Source organism: Odocoileus virginianus, chromosome 20 (assembly GCF_023699985.2).
Source record: "Odocoileus virginianus isolate 20LAN1187 ecotype Illinois chromosome 20, Ovbor_1.2, whole genome shotgun sequence".
NCBI lineage: Eukaryota > Metazoa > Chordata > Mammalia > Artiodactyla > Cervidae > Odocoileus > Odocoileus virginianus.
Window position 1 is genome coordinate 3,825,358 of NC_069693.1, and position 22,923 is coordinate 3,848,280.

General features: G+C 62.2%; 3 protein-coding genes across 6 annotated transcripts in view; all 3 read right to left on the bottom strand.

Annotated features, from left to right (window-relative positions):
• Positions 1-3,491, bottom strand: part of SHISA7 (shisa family member 7) — an 18,260-nt gene extending 14,769 nt beyond the window's left edge. For all 3 annotated transcript variants that reach the window (XM_070450344.1, XM_070450343.1, XM_070450342.1), the window contains exon 1: positions 3,184-3,491. The gene's annotated coding sequence lies outside the window, so the exon portion shown is untranslated. The remainder of the gene's footprint in view (positions 1-3,183) is intronic.
• Positions 3,492-3,543: 52 nt separating this feature from the next.
• On the bottom strand, positions 3,544-13,671 carry ISOC2 (isochorismatase domain containing 2). 2 transcript variants are annotated; one of them, XM_070450348.1, is made up of 6 exons: positions 13,573-13,671; positions 10,129-10,266; positions 6,023-6,232; positions 5,692-5,762; positions 5,432-5,549; positions 3,544-3,948 (listed from the first exon to the last, which is right to left on the bottom strand). In XM_070450348.1, exons 2-6 carry the CDS (start codon positions 10,261-10,263, stop codon positions 3,868-3,870), a joined length of 615 nt encoding a protein of 204 aa, XP_070306449.1. In that variant the 5' UTR covers positions 10,264-10,266; positions 13,573-13,671; the 3' UTR covers positions 3,544-3,867. The 2 variants fall into 2 exon arrangements, with proteins under 2 accessions (XP_070306449.1, XP_070306451.1); XM_070450350.1 differs by lacking the exon at positions 13,573-13,671 and adding an exon at positions 13,049-13,188.
• A 192-nt stretch (positions 13,672-13,863) lies between these two features.
• Positions 13,864-22,575, bottom strand: C20H19orf85 (chromosome 20 C19orf85 homolog). Its single transcript, XM_070450345.1, has 2 exons — positions 21,870-22,575; positions 13,864-15,520 (listed from the first exon to the last, which is right to left on the bottom strand). Exons 1-2 carry the CDS (start codon positions 22,040-22,042, stop codon positions 15,064-15,066), a joined length of 630 nt encoding a protein of 209 aa, XP_070306446.1. The 5' UTR covers positions 22,043-22,575; the 3' UTR covers positions 13,864-15,063.
• Positions 22,576-22,923: the final 348 nt, after the last annotated feature.

Genomic DNA, 22,923 nt, shown 5'->3' on the forward strand with positions numbered 1-22,923 from the left:
ATGCACGTGGCGAAGTGGATTCCTTCATTCACACAAGGGCTGCCGTGTAAGGTTGGGCAGGTTGTGCACTGCACAAGAGGGTCTGGCAGAGAGACTGGCTCTCCTTCCCAAGGCACGCTGGTGGGGAGGAATCCATCTGTGGGAAGGGGCACTCCTTCCAAACACACACAAGGGTGCCATCTGCCTGCTAAATCACAGGTGCTGGGGAGCTGCACAGGGCCAAGGGCTGCCCCACATGGGCCAGTAGTTTGCAGGCTCAGTGCCTGCGCTGTGCCAAGCCTCTGGTGGGGCTCCATCACAGAATTTCTCCCTCTGCTGACAAAGTGCCGTGGTCCCCTCCAACTTCACACACAGGCGCATTCCCAGGGAAATTCCAACTCCTGGTCATTGACAGCTCCAGGGAGTGGGGCAGGAGGAGCGGGGGCATACACCCCCTGAGGCCCAGCCACACACACACACGGCCCCTCTGTCAGCAGGGCCCCAGAGCCTCTCGCCCCTGCGTCCCACCTCTTGCCCTGCAGCACCTACCCCTGCCAACACTTGGCCAGATGCACAGATACAAGGGACCGGCTCTTCCTCACAGAACTATGCACGGACACACAACAGAGCTTGTGTCACAGTGACACAGAACACAGGGCACCCACGTGGTGTCCTGGACACAACACGCAAGGACACTCAGTATCATCCTGGTAGCACACCCGAGCCTCCTCCCGACACACACGCAGTACAGCTCCCTGTGGACACACAGCCCTGCATCTATGGCCTTCCCGCCCACAGCACCCAACAGTCAGACACAGTCTCAGACACCATGACACCCTGGGACCACACACAGCTCCAGGACATGGCCAGAGACCCGCCCCAGCCAGCTGCACCTGGACATGCTGCCCACTGCCCATAGACCATGGACGCTTGTATCCCAGCCAGACAGGCAGCCTCGTGGGTACACACGCCAGTGCAAACCCCACGGTGGAGCGTCTAGAAGCAGGCATGTGACCCTCCGTCAGACACACCCAGACAGCACCCCCTCCTGGACACACACAATACACAGGAAGGCACGATTCTTCTCCTCCCCCCAAGCCGTCTTCTCCCTCCCTGCCCCGGGCACAGCCAGCAGCTCAGGGCCAGAACCCAGGATCCTAGTCCAGGAGCTGAGAGATAACAGATGTGGGCACAGAGCTTGGGGAGCCAGTGTGAGACGGGGTCCCTGCGCTCCTGGAGAATCCCGTCCTCCCCCTGCTGCCCTGCCAGCACTGCGTCCCACACCTCACCACCCCACCCCTCTCCTGACCCTGTCAGCTGGGCTGGGGGGGCAAGGACTGCCTCGTGAGATGCCTGGGAGCAGAGAATGAGAACAGGATGAGGGTGAGGGCAGAGGGTTGGAGAGAGGGAGACGGAGACCCAGAGAGAGAGACAAAGAGACTCAGGGAGAGAAACGGAGCCTCGGGGGAGAGGGACAGAGACCCAGGGAGAGGGACGGAGACCCAGGAAGAGAAGAACAGAGATGAAGAGGAGGGATATTCTTCTCCCTTCAAAGAAACTGAAGATATTCAAAGAAAAGAGGACAGAGACCTGGGAGGGCACAGGCCTGGAGGGTGAGCAGTGATGGGGAGAAAAGACCCGGGGAACTGGGGATCGAAGGAGAGCGACAGAGAAGGAAAGAGAGAGCCAGAGAAGGACAGACCCGCAGAAGGAGACCCAGAGAAAGTCAGAAACCCGATCTCGGGCTGCTGGGCGGTGAAGAGGGGTGGGCAGGTGGGCACTGACGATGCGGGGGTCCGAAGGCGAAAGGCAGGCGAGCCTCCCAGGAATGTCTGGAGTCGAGGTTGGGTTTGGGGTAGGGATGTGAAGAGCAGGCAGTAGGAGGGGGATCCAGGTTCAAGAGAAGGCTGACCCGGCCGCAGGGGTCCGGGCGGGAGGCGGGGATCCCAGCTCCCGGCGGGGGCGGCGGGGTGGAGGGACCCGGCCCCGCCTCCAGCTCGCCCCCCGGGGGCCGGGGTTTGAGGGAAAGACGCGGCCGGTCCCCACGCACGCCCCGCGGCCCGCCCGGGTGCCTAGGCCTTCCCATCCGCTCTCTGTCTCTGGAAGTCTCTGCGTCTCCCGGTCCTGACCTCCTCCCGGGATCTCGCCCCACTGCCCCTCCCTCGGCCCGCCGGCCAGTCTCATTTCTGCGGGGAGGTGCCCGGGGTCACGGGCTCTCTTAGCCCGGCTCTCTCCACGTGTCTCAGCGCATCTCTGCATCCTGCCGTCTCTGCCCCACGTCTCCTCCGCGTGCCAGCATTCCCTCCTCCCCTCTGCCCTGTCAGTCTCTCTTCACATCCCCGTCTCTCTCTACCTCCGACTGCGTGTCTCCATCTCTGTGTGTCTCTTTCCCAGGTTTGCTGTCTACAGACCTCTGACCCTGTGAGTGTCTCTGTGCGCCCCCGACCCGGACCACCCATCTCCCTCCCCGGGCCCTCACTCTCACTCAGGCTCGGGTTAGAGGGGCGGGGTGGGGGCGCGCTGCGACGGGAGCTGTGTGTTCCCAGCGCAAAATAGACTCCTGTTGCCATGGCGACGCGAGCGCGGCCTCCGAGACGCGAGGCTTCAGCCTGGGGGCTGAGGAGGGGGGACACCTGGATCCGGAAGGCGGGGGCCAGGGGCGCTGGCGCCCAGTCCCAGGGGTTCCTGGAAGAGGGGGAAGAAGGGACTCCTAGGTCCCTGTGGAGAGAGGGCCCTGGGCGCTCTGACGCGGGGTCCAGTGACCGGGCCTTCTGAGCGAGGTCTGGGATCCAGGGTCGGGGGGCCGGGGGGGAGATGCTCTGATTCCCCAGTGGGGGCGGTCTGGCTGAGAGCTCTGACGCTTGGGTCCCTGAGGGACTCGGATTGCCTTCTTGGGCCCCCAAAGATTGCGGGGTGGGGGTGGGGGAGCCTGAGAATCTAAAAGGGCTGAGGGGCCCTGACTGGGGGGCTCGTTGAGTCCCGACTCCCAGATTTCCAAGGGGGCTGTAGAATTCTGGGAAGCCCCCATGCGGATCCCCGGGCTCCTGCGTCTTAGGGGAGCAGGGACCACTCAGATGAAGCTATCTGTCCTTCCCATCCATCCGTCCATCCATTCATCCGCATGCCTGTCTCTTCCTTCCTCCGCGTCCCCAACTCCCTCCTGCCTCAGTTTCCCCCTCCGCACCGGGGTGCGGCCGCGCTCACCTCACTTTCCGGATGCGGGACCCTGGGGGAGTCGGGGGGTGGCGGCGACGTGGGGGGCCGGCCGGGGGAGGCAGAGCGAGCGCGTGTCTGCGAGCCAACCCGGCTGGGCGTGTGCGCGCGCGCTGCCTGGGGGGCGGCCGGCAGCGTGTCGGGGACCCGGGCCGGCAGTCCCTTTGCGGGCAGATGCGCGCCGGCTGCGGTGCAGATGTGAGTGGCCGCCCTCGCCTTTGCCTCGCGCCGCCGGCTCGGAGTTGAGCGGAGGCACCACCCCCTCCCCACCTGCCGGGGACCCCTCTTCCCCCGCCGCCCGCGGGCCCCGGTCGCCCCCGGGACACCCCCCAGAACAAGAATGGTTCGGCCCACAGTCACATCAGTGTTTATTTTCCGCGAGCGGGTCCCACACAACCTGTGACGCTCTCCCCCCCGCCGCCCCTTGGAGTGGCCCGGGGCCGAGCCCCGCCTCCAGCCCGGCTCGACCAACCCTCGCCCGGCTCCGGGGGCCTTATTTGCATTTCCGGGAGCTGCGGCCCAATGGGAAGGCGGCACCCACCGCCCTCCCAAGGGGGCGGCTCTCCCGGTGGACTGCACCACTCTCGGGAGCCGGCGACGGGGGGAGAAAGCGCGCCTGCCAGAGTCCCGAGGACAGGAGTAGAGGGTGTCTCCGCTCAGCGCAGGGTGGCGAGGTCAGCGGAAGAGGGGGTTCTGGTCTTGGAAAAGGCCCAGCAGCCCGCTATCGGGGCTGGGCTCCTTGATGAGCTTCTGGACCTGTAGGGGGGAGTCAGGGGTTCCCGTCTCCACGACAGATCCATTTTCATTTCCCTGGCCGCCCCCCGCCCCCCCGCCCCCGGCAGTAACTGGCCAAACTAACCGCCCCCTCCCCTCAAGACTTTTGCTGGTGATCTCCCTTTCACCACAGCTACCAGGATTAGTGCCTGATCATCTGTTGCCTGGGCCCACCTCGGCGGCTTCGACCACTGAGGGTGACTGACTGTCCTGGGGCTTCCTGCTTCTTAAGTAATCTCCCCTCTCAACTCTCAGGTCCAGCCCACGCCTTGTGCCTCAACTCTGGAGGCACTTATGCAACTGCTTCTTAGATGCTGGTGGTCATTTGACCTTCCACCCCCTCCCCCATCAGCGCACAGCCTCAGCGGCCGTGCTCAACCTGGAGCCTCTCTGGGCTACCTTTTCACGCATTGCACCCACCACCAAGTCCTCTCATGCTAACCTACAGAAGTTACAAAATAAAAGTGAGCCAGGCCTGTAATCCTGCTGCCTCCACCCTCGTTTCCCCCCTTCCTATCTCATGTCCATGAGCCGCCCAGCACGGCACACAGATCTGACAGTGTCCAGCTCCCAGGTGCAACCCCGACAAAACCTTTAGGAAGGCTCTGCTCTGGCTCCTCCCTGCCTCCCGCCCCTCCTCCACCCTGAGTTCGCCGTGCCCTGCTGTGGTTCCTTGAATAAGTCAAGTTTAGTCCCATGTCCAGGCTTCTGACCTAGCTGTCCACTCTGCCAAGACTGCTTTTCGGATGACCGGTTGCTGACTGCCCCCAGTTCAGGTCTTCACTTTAAGGCCACCCCCAGGAGGGGCCTCTGTGCGGCAGGCCCCCATCTCATCTCTCACACACCCCACAGATTCCTTCCCCAGCTCCTGGCCACCATGTGAAACTGAATACAGATTGTCTTTTTCTGCGACTGCCCCTGGACCTGCCACACTGGCTGGCACTCAGTAGGTGCTCAGTAAATGCTCAACAGACCTGATCTAAGAGGAGAAGGGGCAGACCTCAGAGGACTGGGATATTGGCATATTCCATTACTCTAAGGGCCAAGGTGTGAAGCCGTGGGCTACCCAGTCAGACCTGGGCACTGGGAAGTCCACGTGAGTGGTGGCTGCGGAGGCTGGACCTGAGTGTCACAGACTGGAGGAGGAGGAGGGATGCTGGGGAAGGGCCAGGGTCCCTGTGGCTCCCTTCCATCTCCACCTCGCTCTAAACCCCCCTCTTCTGGGAGGCCTCTGGGCCGCCCTCAGCGCCCGTCCCGGCACACCCGGCCCCTCCCCTGCCTTCTCTCTACAGCGCTTAGGTCAGCCGGCCTCTCTGCTCCGGGATGTATGCTGTTGACCTGCAGTCTCCCCTGGGGGCGGCAGCCGCTATGTTCCCGGATGTATTCTGCCGCTGTACCGTGGGAGCTGGAAAGGCATTTGCTGTTTGCGTGGGAGAAGGGGGAGGTCGGGGGGGGGGGGCAGTACCTCCTTGAACTGAGGGTGAGCGGCGTCGCCCACGAGCTGCAAAATGAGCCCCTCGCTGGTGGAGAGGAAGGCGCCGCTCTGGCGCATCCGGGACAGCGCCACCAGCCGGTCCACCTGGCTGAGGGGGTGAGGGAGAGGGTGTCGGCATCTCGGTCTGCACGCCCAAACACCCGGTGAACTCAGCAAGGATCCGCCCCCGGGTTCTCCCTCGGTGGCCCAAACCCAACCCACACGCACCCCACCCCTGAGAAGACGCTCACCTCCGCGAGGTACAGGCGTCCACCACCACGTGCACCTGCAGCCCACGATCCAGGAGGTCCAGGGCCGTTTGCTGGGGGCAGAGAGAGGTCAGCCCACCCCAGCCAGGAGACGGGGGCCAGGGTGGGGCTGAGGGCGGATCGGGGCAGGAGGGGTGGGGATTATAGCGGGACCCTCGGCAGGATGAAAGCCCAGGGGGTCCTGAGTGTAGGTGAAGGTCCCAGGTCAGGAGGGGAGCCACGGGTCAGGAAGGGGAGCGTCCAGGGTTCTGGGTTTTCAGGTTGGGGCGGTCCCAGGTGGAAAGGAGGTCCCAAGCGTCAGTGGGGGTCTCACCAAGATGCAGGCTTGTGTCTCTAACCCACAGAGGAGCACAGAGCGCAGCTGGGGCCGAGCGTCCAGCTCCTGCTGCACCACAGGCACCATGCTGAGGCAGGTCTTGGAGTGGGGCTGCAGGTCCTGAGCACCCAGCTCGGGCACCGTGGGGCCCAGGCCCTGCGGGTACTGCTCAGTCAGCACAGCTGGCACATTCAGCAGCCGGGCCACCTGGGGTGGGGGGCGGAGGAGCAAAGGTCTGAGCCCAGAGGGGCTGGGGCCTGGACGCCGGGGTCTGAGGGGGGAGGTGTGAGGCCTGGACCCCCGGGTCTGAGGAGGGAGTTGTGGAGCCTGGACGCCGGGGTCTGAGGGGGGAGGTGTGGGGCCTGGACCCCCGGGTCTGAGGGAGTTGTGGAGCCTGGACCCCGGGGTCTGAGGGGAAGAGATGTGGGGGCTGGACCCCCGGGTCTGAGGGGGGAGGTGTGGGGCCTGGACCCCCGGGTCTGAGGGGGGAGGGGCCGGGAGCCTGGACCCTCAGGTCTGAGGGAGGAGGTGTGGGGCCTGGACCCCCGGGTCTGAGGGGGGAGGTGTGGGGCCTGGACCCCCGGGTCTGAGGGAGGAGGTGTGGAGCCTGGACCCCGGGGTCTGAGGGGGGAGGTGTGGAGCCTGGACCCCGGGGTCTGAGCAGGGAGGTGTGGGGGCTGGACGCTGGGGTCTGAGGGAGGAGGTGTGGGGCCTGGACCCCCGGGTCTGAGGGGGGAGGTGTGGGGGCTGGACGCCGGGGTCTGAGGGGGGAGGTGTGGGGCCTGGACCCCCAGGTCTGAGGGAGGAGGTGTGGAGCCTGGACCCCGGGGTCTGAGGGGGGAGGTGTGGGGCTGGACGCTGGGGTCTGAGGGGGGAGGGGCCGGGGGCCTGGACTCCTGGTCTGAGGGAGGAGATGTGGGGGCTGGATGCCAGGGTCTGAGGGGGGAGGTGTGGGGCCTGGACCCCCGGGTCTGAGGGGGGAGGTGTGGGGCCTGGACCCCGGGGTCTGAGGGGGGAGGTGTGGGGGCTGGACCCCGGGGTCTGAGGGAGGAGGTGTGGGGGCTGGACGCCGGGGTCTGAGGGGGGTGGTGTGGGGGCTGGACCCCCGGGTCTGAGGGGGGAGGTGTGGGGGCTGGACCCCGGGGTCTGAGGGAGGAGGTGTGGGGGCTGGATCCCCGGGTCTGAGGGGGGAGGTGTGGGGGCTGGACCCCCTGGTCTGAGGGAGGAGGTGTAGGGGCTGGACCCCGGGGTCTGAGGGAGGAGGTGTGGGGCCTGGACCCCGGGGTCTGAGGGGGGAGGTGTGGGGCCTGGACCCCGGGGTCTGAGGGGGGAGGTGTGGGGGCTGGACCCCCTGGTCTGAGGGAGGAGGTGTGGGGCTGGACGCCGGGGTCTGAGGGGGGAGGGGCCGGGCGCCTGGACCCCCGGGTCTGAGGGAGGAGGGGTGGAGCCTGGACCCCCAGGTCTGAGGGGGGAGGTGTGGGGCCTGGACCCCCGGGTCTGAGGGGGGAGGTGTGGGGCCTGGACCCCCGGGTCTGAGGGGGGAGGTGTGGAGCCTGGACCCCGGCTCTGTGGGGGGAGGTGTTGGGGCTGGACCCCGGGGTCTGAGGGAGGAGGTGTGGGGGCTGGACCCCCGGGTCTGAGGGGGGGAGGGTGGGGGGCTGGACGCCGGGGTCTGAGGGGGGAGGTGTGGGGGCTGGACCCCCTGGTCTGAGGGAGGAGGTGTGGGGCTGGACGCCGGGGTCTGAGGGGGGAGGTGTGGGGGCTGGACCCCCTGGTCTGAGGGAGGAGGTGTGGGGCTGGACGCCGGGGTCTGAGGGGGGAGGTGTGGGGGCTGGACGCCTGGGTCTGAGGGGGGGAGGTGTGGGGGCTGGACCCCGGGGTCTGAGGGGGGAGGGGCCGGGGGGCCTGGACTCCTGGTCTGAGGGAGGAGGTGTGGGGCCTGGACCCCAGGGTCTGAGGGGGGAGGTGTGGGGCCTGGACCCCAGGGTCTGAGGGGGGAGGTGTGGGGGCTGGACGCCGGGGTCTGAGGGGGGAAGGGTGGGGCTGACCCCAGGCGTGGAGGGGGGAGGAGGTGGGCGCACCTGGATTCCCCCAGTGTGCTGTGAGTAAGAGGAGGATTTATGGGGTTACTGGACGCCAGGGGGCAGTGGGGGGGGGGGGTGGGGGGCTGAGGGACCCCCAGGTTTCTGATGGGGGAGGTGTGCCTGGACCCCCATGTCCTAAGGAGGGGATAGGTGTGTTTTTGGTGGACCTGGACCCCAGGGTCTGAGGGGGGAGGTGTAGGGCCTGGACCCCCGGGTCTGAGGGAGGAGGTGTGGGGCCTGGACCCCGGGGTCTGAGGGGGGAGGTGTGGGGCCTGGACCCCCAGGTCTGAGGGGGGAGGTGTGGGGCCTGGGCCCCCAGGTCTGAGGGGGGAGGTGTGGGGGCTGGACCCCCGGGTCTGAGGGGGGAGGTGTGGGGCTGGACGCCGGGGTCTGAGGGGGGAGGTGTGGGGGCTGGACCCCCAGGTCTGAGGGGGGAGGTGTGGGGCCTGGACCCCCAGGTCTGAGGGGGGAGGTGTGGGGGCTGGACCCCCAGGTCTGAGGGAGGAGGTGTGGGGCTGGACGCCGGGGTCTGAGGGGGGAGGTGTGGGGGCTGGACCCCCAGGTCTGAGGGGGGAGGTGTGGGGCCTGGACCCCGGGGTCTGAGGGGGGAGGTGTGGGGCCTGGACCCCCGGGTCTGAGGGGGGAGGGGCCGGGAGCCTGGACCCTCAGGTCTGAGGGAGGAGGTGTGGGGCCTGGACCCCCGGGTCTGAGGGGGGAGGTGTGGGGCCTGGACCCCCGGGTCTGAGGGAGGAGGTGTGGAGGCTAGACGCCGGGGTCTGAGGGGGGAGGTGTGGGGGCTGGACCCCCGGGTCTGAGGGCGGAGGTGTGGGGCCTGGACCCCCAGGTCTGAGGGGGGAGGTGTGGGGGCTGGACCCCCGGGTCTGAGGGAGGAGGTGTGGGGCTGGACGCCGGGGTCTGAGGGGGGAGGTGTGGGGCCTGGACCCCCAGGTCTGAGGGGGGAGGTGTGGGGCCTGGACCCCAGGGTCTGAGGGGGGAGGTGTGGGGGCTGGACCCCCGGGTCTGAGGGAGGAGGTGTGGGGCTGGACGCCGGGGTCTGAGGGGGGAGGTGTGGGGCCTGGACCCCCTGGTCTGAGGGGGGAGGTGTGGGGCCTGGACCCCCAGGTCTGCGGGGGGAGGTGTGGGGGCTGGACCCCCGGGTCTGAGGGCGGAGGTGTGGGGCTGGACCCCGGGGTCTGAGGGGGGAGGTGTGGGGGCCTGGACCCCCGGGTCTGAGGGGGGAGGTGTGGGGCCTGGACCCCCGGGTCTGAGGGGGGAGGTGTGGGGCCTGGACCCCGGGGTCTGAGGGGGGAGGTGTGGGGGCTGGACCCCCTGGTCTGAGGGAGGAGGTGTGGGGCTGGACGCCGGGGTCGGAGGGGGGCGGTGTGGGGGCTGGACCCCGGGGTCTGAGGGGGGAGGTGTGGGGGCTGGACGCCGGGGTCTGAGGGAGGAGGTGTGGGGCCTGGACCCCGGGGTCTGAGGGGGGAGGTGTGGGGCCTGGACCCCCTGGTCTGAGGGAGGAGGTGTGGGGGCTGGACGCCGGGGTCTGAGGGGGGAGGTGTGGGGCCTGGACCCCCAGGTCTGAGGGGGGAGGTGTGGGGGCTGGACCCCCGGGTCTGAGGGGGGAGGTGTGGGGGCTGGACCCCCAGGTCTGAGGGAGGAGGTGTGGGGGCTGGACGCCGGGGTCTGAGGGGGGAGGTGTGGGGCCTGGACCCCCAGGTCTGAGGGGGGAGGTGTGGGGCCTGGACCCCCAGGTCTGAGGGGGGAGGTGTGGGGCCTGGACCCCCAGGTCTGAGGGGGGAGGTGTGGGGCCTGGACCCCGGGGTCTGAGGGGGTAGGTGTGGGGGCTGGACTCCCTGGTCTGAGGGAGGAGGTGTGGGGCCTGGACCCCCGGCTCTGAGGGAGGAGGTGTGGGGGCTAGACGCCGGGGTCTGAGGGGGGAGGGGCCGGGAGCCTGGACCCCCGGGTCTGAGGGAGGAGGTGTGGGGCTGGACCCCGGGGTCTGAGGGAGGACGGCTGTACCTTGAGCATGCGCGCAGCCACAGAGACTATCTGGCGGAAGTACACAACGTGGCGGAACTTCTCCTGCATGTCGCACAGGAAGAGCATAGAAGATCCGGGGAGGACGCGGCCCAACGCGGGCCTCACAGCTGCCATGTCCTGGGGTGGGCAGAGGGGCCCAGGGAATGCAGTTAGGCTCAGAGCGGGCTTTTCTGCATGTCCGGGGTCCACGCTCTCACACCCTAGACTCCCACTGTGACCCTCCTGCAGCCTGGGGCAGACTGAGGCTCTGAAGTGTCCAGCTGGAAGGCACGGCCAGCTCCTGAGGGGTCGGGATGCGGTCCTGAGGCAAAGCTGCACCCCCCAACCCCCCACCCACGGCCTGCGACCCCTCAGGTCTGACTGCCTCTCTGAATGCAGTTTGCCCAAGCGTGAGACTCACTAGCTGAACCCCGCTGCCTTGGGGTCTTAGAAAGAAAGGCTGGGGTACCCGCGGCGTGGAGTATTATTCGGCCACGAAAAGGAAAGGAGGGCGGACAAGCCACGGCGCGGATTTCCTCACCGTGATGCTGTCGAGTCACAGCACCGAGCAGGAGCCCCTTTACATGGATCCATTTACATGGACCGTCCATTGAGACGGAGCAGGCTGGGGGGGGGGGGGTCAGGGGAGAGACTGAAGAGGGGCACAGGGTTTCCATCTGGGGAGATGGAAATGTTTTGGAACCAGATAGCAGTGCTGGGTGTACAATATTAGGAACATACAAAATGCCTCTGAATTGTACACTTTAAAATGGTCAGGATGGTAAATTTTAGGTCATGTGTATTTTGGCACAATTTAATTTTTTGAATTATTTTTGTTTAATTTCTGACTGGCATGTGTTCCCCAACCAAGAATGGCACCCGTGCCCCCAGCATTGGAGGCACAGTCTTAACCCCCTGGGCCTCCAGGGAAGTCCCTCCCACCATTAAAAAGAAAGAAAGCAATGTAAAAATTAAGGGGAGCACTGGTAGAGTCACCTGGCCAGCAGCCCTTTTAAAGGGGAGGACACTGAGGTCCGGGGGAGGGGTCCATGAAGGGGGAGGTGCTGCGGGGACTAGAGGGTGACTGCCCCCTCTCCCCATCAGGGCCCTGGACACCCTGAGTCTCACGGTCCCAGCCCATGTTCCCAGAGACTTGTGTCTCTGGTTCCCCGAACTGCTGCACAAATGGGGAGTCCTGGCTTGTGTCTGCAGCTCCCCCCATCTCTGCATGTCACTTACTTATTTGTTAGTTTATTTAGGAAATGAAGGCCCTGCGCCGTGCACCCAGTGGAGGGCAAGCCGGGGCCGACCCTCGCTCAGGGCAAGTCTCAGTGTCAGGTGGGGAGTCCCACAGCTGTTTTTGGTTATTCTTTAAATTGAGCACATCTACCACTGAAAATGTTTCCTACATGTGGCATATCTAAAGTTTAAAACCTAGTGGATGGCTAAAATGGTGGATTTTATGCTGTGGGAATTTTGTCTTGAAATACAAATGGAAGGGAAACTCCCTCAAAAATGAAACCACACTGTGTTACTTCATTGTGTAATCACAGCTGTGGCCAGGGTGAGGATTTCTGGGGAAGCTACTCTGTCTTGGCAGAGTTCTCCCGGAGAAAGTGGAGAGCGAGCAATCTTTCTGAAAACACAGAGCTGACCCCGTCACCCCACCTCAGCTCTCCAGGCCTCCTGGCTTTTCTCTGTCCTCAAGACTAAAGGGTACCCTCCTCCCACAAGGTGCCAGACTGCCACATCCCTCTTCAGGGCCTTGGCCCAGGCAGCTGCCTCCACCTGGAGCGCTCTCCTCACTCTGGTTCCGGCTGGTAACTCCCCCAACAGATGGAGGGACAAGGTCAGGAGCGGGCGGAGCGCTGGAATGTCGGAAAGCCTGTGCCAGGGTTCTGCAGGAGCTCTCCTTTGGGCTGGTAGGAGTGTAAATGGCAGCAAGCACCCCCTAGGGAGAACCATGTGCCCCCAGTTCTCAAAATCACAGATTCACAAACCCTGTGACCCAGAGAACTCATGCTAAGTGTTTAGCCTAAGTGCTCATCCTGCAGACGTGTCTGTGCAATAACACAAGTTATTCATTAAGGGACAGGGTTATTCACTATGAGATCCCTCCCTGAGCAAAAGAACAGAAATAAACCCAAACATCCATGGTTAGGGCACTGGTAATCACAAAGAAGATCTTTAAGTAACCACGTGGAGAAGTGTCTGAGAGATGTTAAGCGGGTGGGGGGTGGGGACAGACGGATGGACGGATCAGTGTGTGTAAACAATGCTCCCATTTGTGCCAAAATGCAAGAAGGAAAAAAAAAAGCTTGCATACTGCTGCAATCTGTATTTGCTCTCTGACGAGCAGGTAAGAACAGGCTTTTTCTGCAGTGACAGGTCTCTGAGGAGCAGAGTGTGAAGGATGTTTGACCACTATGTGTATGGCTCTGTTGCTCTTAAATTTTGACAGTGTGTAAACAGGCTGTCCAGTCAGGTAAACACAATACAGTAAACTACAATACAGTGAATACAATATAGTAAAACGTTTACATAAGGCAAGATAGCCAAACCCATCTGTGGCATTAAAGTCATGATAATGGTTGTCCTTGGGCAGCAGTAATGAAGGAGGGGCTGGGACCTTGCGTGGGGGTTGTTTGGTTTCTGCGTTTGTATGCTGTTCACACACTCTTTGTGAAGTTATGTGAGCTGTGTATCTGTGATTTGTACTTTTCCCTACACATGTAATAAACTTCCACAAGAAAGTTTTGAAAATAGAAAACAGGGAGGCCTCGCTGGCCGCCTGTGGGGCTGGACTGGAGGTGGAGGCCAGGAGGGCAAGGTCCAGTCCAGGTAGCGGGAGGGAGAGGAGGGGGCAGGCGGGCCTGGTTTCCAGTCGGCAGAGGGTGGGCCAACTCCTTGGCGAGCCCACCTGATTGAGGCAGAGGAGATGAAACACGTTGGGGCGGGGCCGGGGCTGGAGACAAGAGTTTGGTGGTGCTCTAGGGGAGTGGTGAGGATCCAGAATGCAGCTCGAGGCAGAGGAAGCCCGAGGCCGGGCGGAGGAGCGGCCCACGACGGGCGGCCACCTGCGGAGCGAATCGGTCTGTTGAGACCCCCCCAGGTGGCCCGGGGGGCGTGCGTCCGCAGCCCAGCCTCGCTGGCTGTGTGACCCTCAAGCTTCACGCCTGTTTCCTTCCTGGGGAAACACCCGCCGAGCAGGAGTGATGCAGGCACTCGGCGCGGAGGGTGGAATCGGCCCTGGCCACTTGTGTCGGGCGCGGGCAGGAGTCCTGCCCCGGCCGCGTCCCCTCGGCCCCGGATGGCCCCGCAGAGACGGTCTCCCCAGCGGCAGGCGGGGAGGTCGGTCCCACCGAAGAGCCGGCGGGGCCTTACCCGGAGGGCGCCGGAGGGAGCCGGGCCTGCCCTCCGCAAGTGAGGCCTGCAGTCACTCACCCGCTGCCGTCGGACTCGCAGCTCAGCTCCACCGGCGGCGTCCGCAGGCCGGGTCAACGTTTCTCACCTTCTGGACACCGAGCCCCACCCCGCGCCCTCCGCGTCCCGCCTCCCGAGCCGATCCGCCCAATAGGCACTCGCCTAGCTCTGCTCCCCCGCTGGCAGCCAATCCATGAGCGCCGCTTCTTCCCCCACTCCCCGGGGAAGGGGGCGGTGAGCCAGGCTGTCCGTCTTGAGAGCATGATTGGCCCGCCCTGGAGAAAGGCAGAGCGTCGGGCCAATGGGGAGTCGCGAACGGCGTGCTGGTGAGTCTAAAGGGTACAGAGAACTTGAGACTGCAGCCCCAGAGGTTGGTGGGTCGCGAGCAGCCGGGCTGTCAAGTTCTAACGACAGCGGCGAAGGGCGGGGGGTGCGCGGCGCAGGGGCAGGACTTGGGTCCGAACCTGGCCCTTCTAGCTAGAGACTGAAGCTTACAGAGAGACCCACGCACTTTCCAGGAAAGGTCTGAGGGCGCGACAAGCCAAGAAGTCCCTCCCTCTCCGCGCTCTTTAGTCTGTTCTCTTGGAGCCTCAGTTTTCCCTCTCACAGCACCTGAGTGCTCGGGTGGTGTCCTAATGTTTAGATGGTGCTTGGAAGTGGGCTTGCGAGAAAGCGGTGGAGAGAGAATTTTCCATTACTTCTGGAAAAAAAACCAAACTACTCCCAAATCACGGTCTGCCTTTTCGGCCCCTCGACCGCCCTCCAGTCTTACCACTCTCCTCCGGCTCACTCCGCTCCAGCCAGGCTGGCCCCCAACGTCCCACCTCAGGGCCTTTGCACCGGCTGGTCCCTCTGCCTGAAACCCCAGACTTTTTCACAGTACCAGCTCCTTGTCATTGAAGGCCTTCCCTGACCACCCTATATCAAGGAGTCACCGGATTGGGTCGCTATGCTATGGATATTTTCTTCCCAGCACTAATACCAATCTGAAATTGGAAATTTATCTTGCCTTAAAAAAAAAAGTATGAATGTACTCATTTATTTTCAGCCACCCCAACTTTACCCCACATCCTGCCATGTGAACTCCACGAGGGCAGAGATGTCTGTTTTATTCACTGCTGAGTCCTCCACACCCAGATCTGGGCCTGGAATGCAGTAGGCACTCCAGAAATCTTTGGGAATAAACAAGAGGAGACCAGACGTTAGAAAGAGCTGAACCAGGGTGAGGGGGAGCCGGAGAGACAGTCACCAAGGAGGTGGGGCTGGGCAGAAAGAAGGGAGAAGGTGAGGAGGGAGAGAGCACCCCCTGCCCCACTCCAGAGGCCGAACTGGGGGCCCTGGACTTGGGAGAAGGCCCTTGAGGCTGAGGCGGGAGTCTGGGGGGATTCCTATGGCCAGAGGTTGCCAGAACGGGCGTGGATGGGACAAGGGACTGCCCAGCAGGCAGCTGAGGAGCTGTCATGGCAGGGGCTCTGGTCTGTCTGGGAGCCTGGGCTGGGTTGTGATTGGGTGTCACGGGAAGCAGGTCCCCCAGCCTTCGGGGGTCCCCTGAGAAGGGCAGGCACAAGACACCTCCCACCTGCCCCCCCAGCGACCCTCAGAAGCCAAGAGCTGCTCCCCTCCCCCCAGGGAACGCGGGGAAGGGAGCAGGGGGTCATAGAGCCGTGTGTCCTGCCTCAGGGCCGGCTGGCCCAGCGCGCAAAGGGACAGGTCAGATGGTGCCGAAGGACACGGCGGGGGGAGTGCAATATCCTCAAAGAGGTCGAGGGTGGAGGCATCCAGGGCAGCGAGACTCAGGCTGGGGCCAGCACGGGGTGCCTCGGTGGGCGCCACGGCACAGGCCACGCCCAGGAAGGGGGACGCAGGTGGTGGGGGCGGCCTCTGGGGCGGCGGTCTCTGGGGAGGCGCCTCCTGGGACAGGATGGACATGGCCAGGCGCTGGGTGGCAGCTTCGATCTTGGCAAACTGCCTGCAGAAAGAGTTGGGCGTTACAGGGGTGACCACGGTGAAATCCCCTCCCGTCTGCCATCCCAGTAGTGACGTGTCTCTTCTCTCCCTCCCCATTTGTCTTTATGCTACTGTCTCTGCCCCGGGTCCATTTGCTTGAGTCCCACAGTTCAGTGTCTCTAACCCCATTCATGGGCTTCCCTGGTGGCTCAGATGGTAAAGAATCTGCGTGCAATGTAGGAGACACAGGTTCAATCCCTGGGTGGAGGTTTCCCTGAAGAAGAAAATGGCAACCCACTCCAGTATTCTCGCCTGAAGAATCCCCATGGACAGAGGAGCCTGGTGGGCTACAGTCCATAGGGTCGCAGAGTTGGACAGGACTGATTAACTAACCCTTTGTTTCACTTCCAACCCCATCCACAGGGAAGCTATGAACAGCTGTGGGGCCTTCCTTCCTTGAGGCAAACAAGGGCTCCTCTCTAGTTGAGGAGCGCCGGCTTCTCATCGCGGTGGCTTCTCTGGTTGCAGAGCACAGGTTCCAGGGTGCAAGGGCCTCAGTAGCTGCAGCGTGAGGCTCAGTTGTCCTGGCTCCCGGGCTCTGGAGCGCAGGCTCAATAGTGTGGTGCGTGGGCTTAGTTGTCCCGAGGCCTGTGTGATCTTTCTAGACCAGGGATGGAACCCATGTCTTCTGCATTTGCAGGATTCTTTACCCGTGAGTCACCAGGAAATCCCAATATGTTTGGCATTTAGATTTATTCTGACCATATTCCAACATGTAGAAGTAAAAAATGCCTTAAGGCGTGCCTTTACAAATTTTTTTTTTTTTTTTTGCACAAAGGCACTCTGTGGACTGGCAGCGCCACTCTAACATTGAAGCCATGTGGATTCTGCTTCCTCAAGGGCTATGAATCTGCATCTCCACCAACCCTCTCAGAATCTCCACCAACCCCTGGCTGGAGTCCCCAGCCTCCTCACCTGGATGACTGCAGTAGTCACTGCATGGGTCTCCCCCCAGTATTCCTACCCCCTCAGTAGCAATGCAGGTGGGTCTTGCACTGCACTGTGTCCCCCTAAAATGGATATGTTGAAGTTTTAACCCCCAGCACCTAAGAAAGTGAAAAGTGGCTCAATTGTGTCTGACTCTGCGACCCCAGGGACCGTAGCCTGCCAGGCTCCTCTGTCCATGGGATTCTCCAGGCAAGATACTACAGTGGGTTGTTATTTCCTTCTCCAGGGGAAATCTTCCCGACCCAGGGATTGAACCCAGGTCGCCTGCATCACAGGGAGAGTCTTTACCCCTGAGCCACCAGGGAAGACCCAGGGCCTCAACACGTGACTGCACTTGGAGATTGAGTCTTTAGAGAGGTGATTAAGTTAAAATGACATCATCAGAGTGGCTCCTAACCCACGAGGAGGAGATTAGGACGCACAGAGGGATGACCACAGGAGAAGCAAGGAGGAGGCCTCTCCCCGCGAGCACCTTGGTCTGGGGCCTCGGGCTCCAGAATCAGGAGAAGGTTGTCCTCAGTGCCCTGCCCAGTCTGTCGTGTTTGATCGTGGATGTTCCAGCAGATGAATGCAAAAATATGATTTTGAACAAAAGCAGTGAGACTTAGTGGGTGCGTGACACCATAGAAATAGAAGTTCAAAACCAGGCTAACTCGATCAACAGGGAGAGGCGTCAGGATGGTGACTCACGGGAAGGAGATCCCACCAGGATCTTTGGAGGCAAGAAATGCCCTGTTCCTGGATCTGAATGTTGATTTTATCAGCGGGTCCCCTTTAGGAAAAATTCATTAAGCTCCACACAGATGATGTGTGCATTTTTTTTTTTCTACTATGTTAAACCTCCAAGGAAAGGTTTATGTAAAAAATGTATCTGTTGGAACTTCCCTGGTGGTTCAGTGACTAAGACGGCAGGCTCGATTACTGATCAGGGAAGACCCCGCATGCCCTGGATAAACTAAGCCCGAGCACCACGCCTTGAGCCTGTGCCAGAAGCCCGTGCTCCCCAAGGAGAGAAGCCACAGCAACGAGAAGCCCAGGCACGCACCCAGAGAGGAGCCCCTGCTCGCCACAACTAGAGAGAAACCCACACAGCTGCGAAGATAAACAAAAGTTAATTAATTAATTTTAGAAAATGTATCTGCTGGGACTTCCCCAGTGGTCCAGTGGCTAAGACACACCGTGCTTCCAAAGCAGGGGCCGCGGGTTCCATCCCTGGTTGGGGAGCTAGATCCCTGAAGGGCCTTGCCGCAGGCCGCAACTGAGACCCAGAGCTGCCAAATAAAGTTTCAGTAAAAGAACTGCTGCATCAGACAGCTGTCTTTTGACTTTTCTGCAGGTTTGAAAAATTTTCACACAGAGTTAAACAATCTCTAGTGTGGGTGGGTTCCCGGGGGAGCAGGGCCTGAGGGGACCCGGAGAGAGGAGGAGGGCATGGGTGGGGAGGCGCGAGGTGAGCTCGCCTGCGTCCTGGATCTTGTCGGTTGCGCCTGCGTGCCCAGGGGGATGTGCTCACTGTGGGTGGCCAGGGCCTCGGGGAGCCTGGGGCAGAACCACCGTGGAGGTGGGGAGGTCTGTGCCACCGGAGGCTGGCCCTCGGGGGCGGGGAGGACAGGCAGGGAGCCGCAGAAACCGGTGTCATTGCTGGGGTCCAGACTGGGGGGCAGGCTGAAGGTGGGGTGGGGTCCTTGAGCAGTCGGTGAGGAGGCTGGCTCTGGAACATGGGGCAGGCCCGTGTTTGGGGCCACGTGTGTCTTCCATCCTGGGCTCCCTGGAGGAAGGCCACTTGCGGCAGGGGAGCAGCGGTCAGGTGGGGCGGCTCCCACTCACTCATGTGTGGTCCAGGCTCTCCTGGGGCAAGTCCCCACAGTCACCCCCCCTCCAGAAAAACAGGAGCTTGGGCAAGTCACTTCACCACTCTGTGCCTCAGTTTCCTCATCTGAAAAGGAGGACTGTGACAGCACCCGCCTCCTGGGGCTGCTGTCAGCAGTTCCTGAGCTCATGCTCACTGTAAGGGACATCGGGGGCTAAAACTAAAGTACTCAGAACAGTGCCCGGCACGTGGGAAGTGTCCAATAGCTCCGTCGCCACCGCCATCATCCTTACCATCCCCTCAGCCTCAGCACCATCACCCTCATCACCACCCTCACCCTCACCACCACCATCAACCTCACCATTACCACCACCACCACCCTCACCACCACTACCATCACCATCACCACCACCACCCTCACCACCACTACCATCACCATCACCACCATCACCCTCACCATCATCACCATCACCCTCATCACCACCATCACCCTCACCACCACCACCACCCTCACCACCACTACCATCACCATCACCACCACCACCCTCACCACCACTACCATCACCATCACCACCATCACCCTCATCACCACCATCACCCTCACCCTCACCACCACCACCATCACCCTCAACATCACCACCACCACCCTCACCACCACCACCACCCTCACCACCACTACCATCACCATCACCACCACCACCCTCACCACCACTACCACCCTCAACACCACTACCACCCTCAACACCACTACCATCACCATTACCACCATCACCCTCATCACCACCATCACCATCACCCTCACCATCATCACCATCACCCTCATCACCACCATCACCATCACCCTCACCATCACCACCATCACCCTCATCATCACCCTCAACATCACCACCACTACCCTCACCACCACCACCACCCTCACCACCACTACCATCACCACCATCACCCTCATCACCACCATCACCCTCACCATCATCACCCTCACCCTCACCATCACCCTCACCACCACCACCCTCACCATCATCACCATCACCCTCACCCTCACCACCACCACCATCACCACCACCCTCACCACCACTACCATCACCATCACCACCATCACTATCATCACCACCCTCACCATCACTACCACCATCAACCTCACCATCACCCTCACCATCACCACCATCACCATAACTACCATCACCATCATCCTCACCCTCACCACCACCACCATCACCCTCACCATCACCACCCTCACCATCACCACCATCACCATCACCACCACCACCCTCACCGCCACCACCACCCTCACCACCACTACCATCACCATCACCATCATCACCCTCAACATCACCACCACCCTCACCATCACTACCATCACCATCACCACCATCACCACCATCCTCACCACCATCACCATCATCACAGTCACTACCATCATCCTCACCGTCACCTTCATCATTATCACCATCATCTTCACCCTCATCACCATCACCACCATCACCCTCACCCTCACCACCCAGTCCCAGAGATGCTATATCCAGGCAGGACTACAGAGTGGTCCACAGCATGGACTCAGACTGCCTATAGTTGTCTCACCTCTCTAGCTGTGTAGCCTTGGACAAGTCATTGCACCTCTCTGAGCTCTCTTGTCAGTAATATAGGGAAAAGACAGAACCTACAGTTCAGGTTTGTGGGAATGTTAAGCGACCTAGCGTATGTCAGGGCCTTAAGACAGTGTACTTGGCACACAGCAACCTCAAAAAATGGTCACTGTCACAGGGTGAGGGGCGAGCACAGGGCTGGGCGGGTGTGTGGGCATGGACAGGCTGGGCGAGAGCCGGAGGAACAGAGGTCTCCATCCACATGCCCAGAGACAGGGCAAGGCATGGCCCCCGCAAGAGGCTGAATGGTGCAGAGCTAGGTGGGGAGCTGAGGCTGGCAGGGGAACAGGGGCTGGCGGGGCAGAGTCTCTGCACTGAGGGCCATGGGAGCCACGGGAGGGGTGCTCAAGCAGAAGAAAGGCCAAGCGTGCGTGGTGTGTGGGTTAGAAAGGCGCTGCCTTCAAACAGCCCCGGAGTTGGACCCTGCCTCCGTCATCTGAGCCACCACCATCCCTAGCCTCCTGCATCCCTGATCGACAGTCCGAGGGGTCCTTTCAGACCCCCCCACCTCCCTACCCAGAGCCCAAGTCCCTCTGAGGCCCACAAGGTCCCCCGATCAGTCCCCTGTCTGTCTTGAACCTGAGTCCCTCCCCTTGCACTCTGCTCCAGCCTCCCCAGGCCTGCTCCCTGGTGCCTCTGGGCCTTTGCAGTACGCTCCCTTTCCGGGCTGCCCTCCTCATCTCCGCAGGGCTCCTCCCTCCCCTCCCCAGGAAGGCCCTCCTGGACACCTTTCCTAAAATGCCACCCCGCCCCCAGCACGCCCTCCACAGACTCACCACCTTCGAACACGCTGTATCCTTTGTAAAAATTGAGGTAAAATTCACAGTATTTAAAAGGAACCATTTTAAAGCGTGCAATTCAGTGGCCTTCAGTACACTCATGATGTCATGCAAACACCCCCTCTAATTAGTTCCAGAACTTTCCATTACATCCCAGGAGACCTGGCACCTGTTAGGCATGTCTCCCCAGCCCAGCCCCCAGCCCCTGGCACCCGCCAACCTGCTTCCTGCTCTGTGGCTGTGCCCGTTCTGGATACTTCACAGCAATGGACTCACACTGTAGGGGACCTTTCGTGTCTGGTTCCTTTCACTCACCATCCTGTCATGTTGGAGCCTCATATGATGTCATTCACTTCTTTATTTTTTTAAAGTCTTTATTGAGTTTGTTAAATATTGCTTCTGTTTTATGTTTTGGTTTTTTTATTTTTTTTGGTCACAAGGTATGTGGGATCTTGGGCCTCCTGCTCAGCTGGTAAGGAATCCGCCTGCAATGAGGGAGACCTGGGTTTGGTCCCTGGGTCGAGAAGATCTCCTGGAGAAGGAAAAGGCTACCCACCCCAGTATCCTTGCCTGGAGAATCCCATGGACAGAGGAGCCTGGCGGGGTGCAGTGCGTGGGGCAACACAGAGTGGGACGTGACTGGGCAACTAACACTTTCACTTTCACGCTGTGTGGGATCTTAACTCCCTGCCCAGGGGCCGAACCTGCACCCCTTGCATTGGAAGGCGAAGGCTTAAGCCCTGGACCGCCAGGGAAGGCCCCGCTTCTTTATTTTGACAGTCCCTTATCAGCTGCCTCCCCACTGGAACACAGACTCCATGAAGCAGAGAGCTTTTCTGGCCATGCCCACGGCATGCAGGGTCTTAGTTCCCAGACCAGGGATTGAACCCATGCCTCCTGAGTGGAAGCACGGAGGCTTAACCACTGGACCTCCAGGGAGTCCCGAAGCAGAGAACTTTGCATCCTACGGATGGGTCTCTGGGGCCGGCACACAGTCGGCACTCCGTAGATGCACGTTGGGTGCAGCCGGCCCTGGGGGTCCCCTTTGCTCTGTGCTGTCTGGGCCTGGGTCCCACCCCGGCCCCTCCCAGCCCCCTCCCACGCTGCCCCCCCCACCCCACCCCCGCTCACCTGCAGATCTGGTTGTGTAGGAACCGCCTGTGGTTGGGTCTCCTTTTGGGGGGCCTGGCCCGCCGTGGGTGTAGGGCACGCAGCACATGGGCAGCCGCCCCGCTCACAAAGGCGCACAGCTCCCGGGGGCCTGACTCAGAGATTCCAGGGCCTGCGGGAGCCCCAGGGTGCATGGCTGGGGTGATGGAGCGGCTCCCCACAATGCTGATCAGAAAGCAGCCACCCCCACAAATCTGTGAGGGGGCCCAGGGCCAGGGAGGGGCACGGGAAGAGAGACGGGGGTGGGGGACCCACAGGGAGGGGCACGACCCTGGTTGGCGGGGCAGGGCCTGGGGAATCGGAACCGTCCTGTGCCCTCACCCCGGCCCCGAGGTGTGAGCAGCCCATAGGTGGGGTTCTGATATAGGCAGGCCAGGGGACAGAGAGGGGAGGGGTCATGTTGTGTGCCCCCCCAAAGGCCCAATTAGCACATAGTTGGGCCTGAGATCTGGGACAGGCAGCGTAGGTGGGGGGCGCGGAGAAAAGCGCCTGGAGATGGCCAATTAAGGGGACAAAGGCCTCATTAGGGAAGCGGGGCCAGGAGTGAGTCAACCCCAGCGATTAGCCTGGAGGACCCGTAATTGCGCCCAGGGGAGGGGGTGCTGGGAGGCTTGGGTGCCCGGCGCCCTGAGGGAACGGGCAGTGCCCCGGGAGGCGGGCTGAGAGCCTCCAGCTGCGGGGCGGACACTCCGCGTCTGCCCAGCCCCCGCCAGGCCACCTCTCCTGCCTTCCTGCCCCCTCTGCTCCAGGCCTCAGAGCGCCTGCTGTGCCCAGGCTGTGCGGGGGGCGGGCTGACTCCCAAACCCAGCCTTTCCCACCTCAGCTTCCCAGTGAGCAGGGGAGAGGGGCAGGGGCCGCCTGTGGGCTGGGCCTGGCTGCTCAGGTGGGTGACGTGCATGCCAGGCAGACTGGGCCGGGAGGGGAAGCGGAGACCCAGGCCACTGAGGGACTGGGTAGCTGGCCCTGGACCAGGTAGGGAAGAACGGCTGCCTCCTGGGGCCTTGGCTGGTGTGTG